The sequence below is a fragment of the Dromaius novaehollandiae genome, chromosome 5, assembly GCF_036370855.1.
Source record: "Dromaius novaehollandiae isolate bDroNov1 chromosome 5, bDroNov1.hap1, whole genome shotgun sequence".
Taxonomy (NCBI): domain Eukaryota; kingdom Metazoa; phylum Chordata; class Aves; order Casuariiformes; family Dromaiidae; genus Dromaius; species Dromaius novaehollandiae.
In genome coordinates this window covers 25,506,275-25,514,590 of record NC_088102.1, presented here as the reverse complement: position 1 = coordinate 25,514,590, position 8,316 = coordinate 25,506,275, and the positions used below count along the sequence as shown (strand labels likewise).

Genomic DNA, 8,316 nt, shown 5'->3' with positions numbered 1-8,316 from the left:
AGCAGGGCTTTCAGTAAGAAAACATTAAAATCTACTAAAATATCATAAAGCCTGATATTTTTTAAGAACACCAAAGATGGCTTCTCTGGGCAAGCATGCTGCATGTGACACACTGCTGAGAAAGCCGCAGATTTCTGCTCCCTGCTCTGCACTGGAGGGTGGCGAGGTGCCCGTGCCGCCCTGCACACCGCCCTCTCCCCGCTGTTCACGGCGGGCGGCGCTGGGGCACCAGAGCCCGCGAGCCCCAGCCCCGGGGGCAGCGCTAGAGCAGCCCGGGCGCCGCGGGCGCGCAGCACCGGCCTGTGTGTCCCCCCCCCGCACTCCCCGTGGACTCGCCCAGGGGCCGGCGCTGCTCCCCCGCCGCGCGGGGCCGTGGCGGCCACAGACTACAAGTCCCAGCATGCCGCGCGGGGGCAGGGCCGTACCATGCGTGAGGGGGGGGGAAGGCGGCTCCACTTGAGGGAGAAAAGGTGCCGCGGTGCCAGCGAGGCGGTGAGTGCCTGCTCCGAGCGCTGACGGGACGGGACGGGGCGGGGCGGGACGGGGCGGGGGGGGTGGCGCGGAGTCGCAGCCTGCGGAGGGGCCGGCGGGGGGCCGCTGCCACCGCCACCGCCGCGCCCAGGTGGCCGCTTGCGGCTGCGGGCCCCTTGGCGCGGTGCGGCCCCGCGCCTGCCCTTGCCGTGCCCGGCGCCGCCGCCCCGCCGCCGCCGCGGTGCGGTGCGGAGCGGAGCGGAGCGGTGCTGCGGGGCCTCGCCGCCCTGCTGAGCAGCGTCTCCGCGGCCTCCCGTGGCGGCAAGCGGGGCTCCGGCCTGGGCCTGGGCCTGGGCCGGAAACCCGTGTCGCTCGGGCTTCCCCGTGGCCCTGGTGCACGGTCGTGGCTCCGCGCCGAGGCGCTGGGTGGGTGCTCGCGGCCCCCTGGGTGCGGCGTCCGGGCCGGGGCCGGGCTGTCGCCGCGGGCCCTGAGAGGGCGGCCGGGGCGCGCTGCGTTGCGCCTCGGCGGAGCGGGGGTGGGGGGGCGCGTTACCCCGAGCTGGGGCCGGAGAAAGTCGAAGAAGCTGGCTCAGCTCCGCCAGAGAGGGGCGGGATGGGGTCGTTAACGCGGCTTTGCTAACGAAAGGCGGTTACGTCAGCAGGCGCGTTGCACAGCTGCCGGGTCCTCAGGATACCCTCGGGGTGTCGGAATGGCTTGTGTACATGGAAAAGACTCCTTGACACCTTATGGAAAACTCTGAAATACAATCGATTCTGGCAGTTCTGTATCGTATGTTGGAGGCTTTTTAATTCCTTTTTCATTGCTACAGCACATCAAGCGTGAAAGCAGGGACTTTGTTGCTGTGGCACTCAGCTGCTCTGACCGTTTGTTTGCTGCCTGGTGTTGCCACCTTCTGCTGGTGACGTGCAGCTGGCACGTGTGGGCCGTAGCTGGGGTGTCGCGAGCTGCAGATTGTGGCTTCAGGTGGGAGTGAGACGCAAGAACAGATGGGCTTGTACCCTGCTCTCAGGCAAATGTTCTTAATAGTAATAAAAAGATGGAAAGAAAAAAAGAAGAGGCATGTATTCTTTATTAAAAAATGCCCCTGTTCACCCCTCTGATTTTCCAATAAATTGAATTTTACAAAACCTTACAGGGAACAGAAATGTTTTAGTTAAAAGACTGTTGTGAAAGTGTCTTCTGAAGGACACAGAGGTTATGAGAGATTTCTGTATAAAAGAGTGACAGAGATCAGTCCTCTAGGAGGAAGCCCCAAATTTCTTAGGATACCGTGAGGCAGAGGGAGGAGGGCAGTCTTCTTTGGGAAGCGTGCACTCATTTGGCTCCAGTGAGGGCTGCAGGTTTCTTTTCTCTGAGTTTGATCTTAGGCTCGGAGGAGTCCCAATCAGCTAGAGACCCCTTCCTAGGGGAGAGGCGCTGGGGTGCTGCAGGTTGCTCTGACTGGAACTGACACAGTGCATACTGGCTTTTCTGTCTCAGAGTTACCTAAAGCTTGTAAAGAAATAAAGTTTAGCTAAGGTTCACGTACAGAGGTCTCTTGTGTTATATTAGCTTATTTTGCTGATTGTGTTCCTGTGAACTGTTTCTGAAAGGCCTGACTTGTGTCATTGCGTTGTGTTTTTTGATTACAAGACCTGCAGGAGGAAAGACATGAGCCAGACTGATCTTGCTAAAGGATCCCAGTGAGAAGTGGGAAGGTTTCCAAATCAAATCTAAGAGTAGCAGAATTATGGAGCTCCACTGTCATGGGGTAAAAGCCCTCACTCTGTCAAGGTGCTCCTGAGAGTTTGTAGAGTGTGTGAACCATTCCTCATGATTCATATTGCAATCAGACAGACTGATCAACTATGTTTTCTATCTAATGACTGTCTAAGGGAAAGGATAGGAAAGAAAAATATATCCAATTTGTAATTTTTTCAGATTTGAATCTTCTAAAGTGACATAAAGAATCACTGTATGTATCACATGCATTTGACGTTTCCACTATCTTATAGCCTGTAAATAATGAATACAGTGCTCAGAAATGATTGAGTGGGAAATATGTTCGTTCCCCACTCTCACTTTCCAGAGAAAAGGTGAGCAAGGAGAGAAGTGACACACCCCGGGCCTGTACTGGATCTGTGATAGAGCCAGGATTAAGCTGTTGATTCTCATGGACTTCCGTTCTGCCAGTGCAGTCCCAGTCTGCGCCGCCTAGCACTTGCACAGGATGGTGACGATGAGCAAGCAAGTCCTGCTTGGTTGCTCTGATCAGGTCCCCTGTCCCCTGAATTGTATGCAGCTGTCTGCTGCTGATTGCTATATCACATGCAGCTTCCAGGGACATATCGCCTTCTCTCCCAGCACTCACTGGCCATTCATAGTGAGGAGCCTCCACAGGGAGCCTGGTAGTTTCCAACAAGTTTTAGGCTCTCTAATGTTGAAAGAACTTCCTTTAAACACTGTTTTATCTTCTAGTATTTCCTTAAAACCCCCACAGGCCGTGATACCTTCAAAGCACTTGCAGTGGAGAGGCAGCCTATTGCCATGTGCAGAACTGACTTTTGATGACTATGTGCTCTCTTGTTTCTCTCCACCTGTTGTGTCTTCTTACAAAGCCTTTGGTAACATGGACAAATATTCTGGTGTGTGTGTGTGGTCTAGCACAATGGGATGCTCTTTTTGGATTTGTGGCCTCTAGAAGCTGTTGAGTTAGAAACAGCAATGGAGTCAGAGCAGAGCAACAGCTTGTGTTCACTTGCTGCCTGGCTGCTTGGAGCTCTTGACTGGGGGCAGTTGCTAGTAGTGAGTCATTAGCAGAGAAGAAACTAAAGCGTGGATTGTCAGGTCCCTTGCGGAGCTAAACATTGGATCACTGTGTTCTTCTCAGATGTAACTGTTGCTGTTTTGTGTCTCTGCAGGGATTATCAGTCATGGCAAGAAGGGTCTTGAAACTTGCCTCGTTGGCAGCAGCCACCACGGGTGTCTACCTGTATGGCAACAAGTTCCTGGATCCCAATGATTTTGGGGTTGTTCGTGTGGGCCGGGCCATTGCCACAGTAAGTTTTACCGTAGTAACGTGTAGGAGGATTCCTAGGTGCATAAGAGAGTTGAAGAATTGAGAATTGAAGTTCACAAGAACTTGGCATTTCCTGCATTCCCTCTCTGCATTTCCAGTTGGCAGCTGGCCCCAGGAGTTGGAAGAGCAATGAGGAGCTCTTCAAGTTGTTGAGACAGCGGGGAGAAAAGAGGTGAAAGCATAGAAGGAATAGAGCTATCATTTACACATTTTAGAAAGAAATGGGCAAAGATACTGGGCTGCAGAGAACTGTTTCTGTGGATTGGTTGGGACCTTCAGAACTACGACTCACTTTGGTCACACACTTCGATCAGTCAATTTCCAAGGTCAGCGACCTGGTACAGCATCCTGTTGCCCTTAACAGTGGAGTAAGCAGACCATCTTGTCTGTAGATGCTATTTATTACACCAGAACATTTGTTTTAAAGGATCATGGTTGTTGTATTAGTATGCTACAGTAGTCATTGCCCTGAGACTTAGCATCAGACATTTGGGGAGAGAAAGGCAGGTGTTTTGAGGATCATTCTCAAGGCAAGGGATGAGGGTGGGAGATGATGTACTTCTAAGAATGGATTGGTTTCCAGATTTTTAAAGTAAACCGTACAGCATCTTCCTAGGCACATTGGTGCATCACCTCTACTTCAGCCTGGTGTTGATCGCAGCTCCAGAAAACCTGAGAATGGGGACTGCCAGCCAAACAGGTTGCAGTCTTCTTGAGGACATTCACCAATGAATCCATGAGGAGCAGGGAACAAGACAGAGCAGAGACTGTGTGTGTGTGGGATCTTCATGTACCTCACTTGCGTTATGCATCTGTCACTTCAGGCCATGTTCTCCATCACTTACAGGCCCCCAGCACTAAGCAGCTGTCTGCCTGCATATCCTACAACTTCTAAGCACTTTGTTAATGAGTTTTATAGAAAACCAGCTCCTGAGGGCAGATGCAATAAGAAGCAAGCTCTGTTCATTGGCTTGAGTGCCATGCCATTTATATGTGCAGGCTGCACCATAAATCATGAAGAATGAATGCTTATTTTGAAAGGGTGAATGTGGAAATACAGACTTTAATCTTTCCCTGTTAAAATAAATGCTAAGCTCTGTGCTCTGCCCAAGACCATTAAGGCAGCACTGTGTGGTGGTGGGGAGCAGTTATCTCCATTTTACTGCAAGGGGAAACTTAGGCATAGAGAGGGAGCACAACTTAGTGTGGCTGGAGAAGAGTTTGCTATCCAGGCTGTTAGGGTTCTGTAATCTGCACTTGAGTTCCCCGGCTTGACCAGTGTTTCTCAATCTTACTGAAGCCAGTGTTTTTTGTAACTGCCTTCTGTTTAAGATAAAAATCACTGCGCATTGATGAAGTTGTACGGTTGGTCTGTCTGTGTTTTGAGTGACCGTGAGAGATTACTCTTCCTGATGGATAAGAAGTAGGGGAAGGGAGATTTTCTTTACTTTAGATGCTGACGCATCTAAAGCCCTGCTTGACTTTCACATCCCCTGCCTTCAGGGAGTTGCAAGTCATGGGCTGACCAGCACTTCACTGGCCTTGCTCTTGCATGCATTAGATGGTTCTGAACCCCTGGCTGCAAGCAGTGACCCCCCCAAAAAAGGCTGCCAATGCTCTGTCTTCTATGGGTGATAGCAGTTTTGGCCAGGGCTGCAGCACGTGTATATCTGAGTGTACTTTTGAAAAAGGAATTTTCTGTTTCTTTTTGAATTCTCTGTTCCCTCTGACATATGGGACTGTATGGTCAGGTTGTTTCTGAGAGATTCTTTAGTCCTGCTGCACCAGGGATCTCTGTCTTCCCAGTCTGGGGTCTGCTCCATGTTGGTCAGGCGCGGGCCAGCCCTCATGTGAGCACAGTCAGGTTTCGTTCTCCACAGTGGAACAAGCTGGGTGAAGCCAACAGAGCAATTAGACATGTTCATTTCTAAGAAGCTCTCAGCTTCTTGGACTTGCTCTTTTTGTAAATGAAAGCTGAGATTCTGTAGCAAACAAGTGACTTTGGATATTGGTGGCATCCACATGGGCCTACAGAGTCTGTCCTTTAATCTAGCCATGACTGGGCTCCTTACTCGGATGCTTAACTCAATCACTGGACCATATCCAGCCAAAAGCAGGCTGTAATTAAAAGGCTGCAATTCTTAGAGCTAAATTCAGCAGCAGCAGATGCAAAAAATTAAGACAAGTTATGGTGTAGCCAAGAAAAAAAACCCTCTGGAAAAAGAACATGTGGAGATCAAAAAACCTAACCTAGAATTGCATTCTCAGGCCACCAGACAGGTTTCATCTGGTGAATGATTTGAGTTTGCTCTTATTTTAACTGTGCTGGTTCACTTGTCCTTTGCAGAATTTCCCAAGAGACTTGCTGAAGTGCTCTAATAGAAAATTTATTCTTGAGCCTCAGCTTAGGAAACTGGCATTTGCTGATGTGTGGATAGAAGTTACTCAGAAGGAATGTTGTGCCAGGACCTCACAAAATCTGAGGATCGTTTTAGGAGTGGTGGAAAGCTTGTAAGGAGTTGAGAACTGAATGAGGCAAAGTGGCAGCCCACATCTTTGGGATATTTAACACTGGACTGATAGAAGATCAGTTAAAAAAATAATCTGGCATATATAATGGGAGGAACTGGATGATCTTGTAGGTCTTTTTATGTCTCTAAGACACAGTCTCACTCTGTAGACAGCACTAGTCTTAGATGAGAGTGAAGTCTGTGGTCTGGACAGCATCACACTTCAGACAATTTCTGTGTTCTGGTAAAGTTAGAAACCTGGCAGAGCAGTTTTGCATTTGCTGCACTTCTTTGAGGGCATCCCAGTTGTTTTGGAGCACATCAAATGAACATTGTGTGCTGTAGCTGGAATGCATCTCAGACACTAGCAGGGATTTGGCAATGTCAGAGTTGCCTATCAGGATCATCATAATACTAATTTAGTGTTTAAGATTACGATGTAATTAGCAACTGCTTAATTAATTCCTTCTTCCTCCGTAATACAGGCCAATCTGTTAGCTGCTTCTTTTCAGGTTGGAGGTGATAATTACCCTCATGGACCAGAGATAAAATAAGAACCAAGTTAAGCCTTCATCCAAGGCTGATTTGAACCTCCCTCCACTTCAAAGTTGTTCTTTGACATGGGAATATGCTTTGGAAAATTTTCCTTCCGAATGTGTCTCTGTGTAGCTGTGCAGCTGCTGAGTTCACCAGGGGCAAGAAAGCCTGAAAAGCAAGAAGGAAAATTTTGTCCTGCTCAGTTTTCGATTCTGAAAACAGGAAGTGCAAGAAACCTCAGCTCTGCAAGGAAAGAGTATGCCTGTTTGAAACTGCTTCCCAGCTTCATCCCCTCTTAAATAGAGGCATCTTTGAGTTTTTGACTGCTTCCCAATTGTCAGTTCCAGCACCTTTGCCCCAAACCAGATTTGATCCCTTTGCCTCTTTGGCTTTCAGGATACTATGATTGTGCTTTGTGTGCTTTTTTTGCATGCTTCCCATATTGAGGGTGCAGGGTGAAAGCGGGGCTAGTATCCCATCACAGAATGGGATGCAGTCCCTTTGGTAGGGAAGTTTTAGGGAAGCTGAGTTTGGATCCAAGTCATGCAGACGGTGCTTTATGGCAAAGATTTTGAAGTTCAAATGACAGATTAGTGGATGAGCTCATCTCTAATCTAGATATGCATACCCTTCTCTCCCCCCAAATAAACTTCATGGAAGTGCCCTGTATGTTTTGATTCCATTTCCTGTCATTCTGACTGTGGAAAGAGAGGAACTCTAATCCTAGGATAAAATCGTGACATTCTTAAGATCCATTTTCAAAAATCTTTAGGCACTGAGGAATCTAACTGTACCATCTGGGGATATGTCCAGCTAATAAGCTTTAGCTGGATTCCCATATTGCACTTTTATAATTATGTGTCTGCCCCTTTTGCCCTGTTGCCCTTTGTGCAGTTGAATATCCCTGGAAGTACTGTTTGTGCTGCTTTGTGTGCTTGTCATCAGCCTCTCTGTTCTCTGCTAAGCCACCCACCCATACTGAGCTCACTGTGCACCAGTGTGGTTAGGCAGGTTGGAGGAGTGAAGATAAAATGTGGGATGACTGGTAAGGCACAAACAGGACTGAATGGCCTGTATTACTAGCAGCTGATCTTATTGTGAAAGCCCTAGATGGCTGACTGAGAATGGGACCCTGCTGTGCAAGGTGCTGTACAGCAGTTATGACAGTGCTTTGAGCTTCTCTAATGTTATAGGAGTACCAAGTGTTGGTTATTTTTAATAGCTACATATTAGGTCTCTGCACTGCTTTCTATAAATGATGAAATCAAGCATTTGAATTCTTGAAGCGATTAAAATTCTTTTTTTCATATAATTTAATTTAAATACTTGGTTACTGTAAACTCCACTATGAAGCCTAGACTTTGGAGCCTAAGTTACATACATTCTGCTTAACAGAGGGTTTGTTTTTTTGTCCAAGATAGCTGCAGAGCTTTCTCACTATTTCTGGTTTTGTCTGCAGACAGCAGTTATTACCTACGACTACCTCACCTCGCTTCGGAGTGTCCCATATGGATCGGAGGAATATGACTTCCTCAAGTCACAGGTAGGTGGTACCGCACTGGACTGTGTCCCTCAGAAGCCCTGCAAGGCACAGGTGTTACCAAAACCATTGCTGTAAAGCAAACCGTGAAGCTATTGGCTTTATAATTCAATATGCCTGCTACAGGGTGGTTGGTAACAACAGAGACAACTGTCTCTGCACGTTAGAAAAGATTCTT

The 8,316-nt window shown here is 48.4% G+C and overlaps 1 protein-coding gene across 10 annotated transcripts in view; it reads left to right on the top strand.

Moving 5' to 3' along the window:
• Positions 1–362: 362 nt before the first annotated feature.
• ADCK1 (aarF domain containing kinase 1) overlaps positions 363–8,316 on the top strand; it is an 88,716-nt gene continuing 80,762 nt past the window's right edge. For 6 of the 10 annotated variants that reach the window (XM_064512248.1, XM_064512244.1, XM_064512246.1 and 3 more), the window contains exons 1-3: positions 363–492; positions 3,394–3,531; positions 8,058–8,141. In XM_064512248.1, coding sequence (XP_064368318.1) covers positions 427–492; positions 3,394–3,531; positions 8,058–8,141 — 288 coding nt within the window. In that variant the 5' untranslated portion in view covers positions 363–426. The other 4 variants (XM_026120407.2, XM_064512249.1, XM_064512242.1 and 1 more) reach the window with 4 other exon arrangements.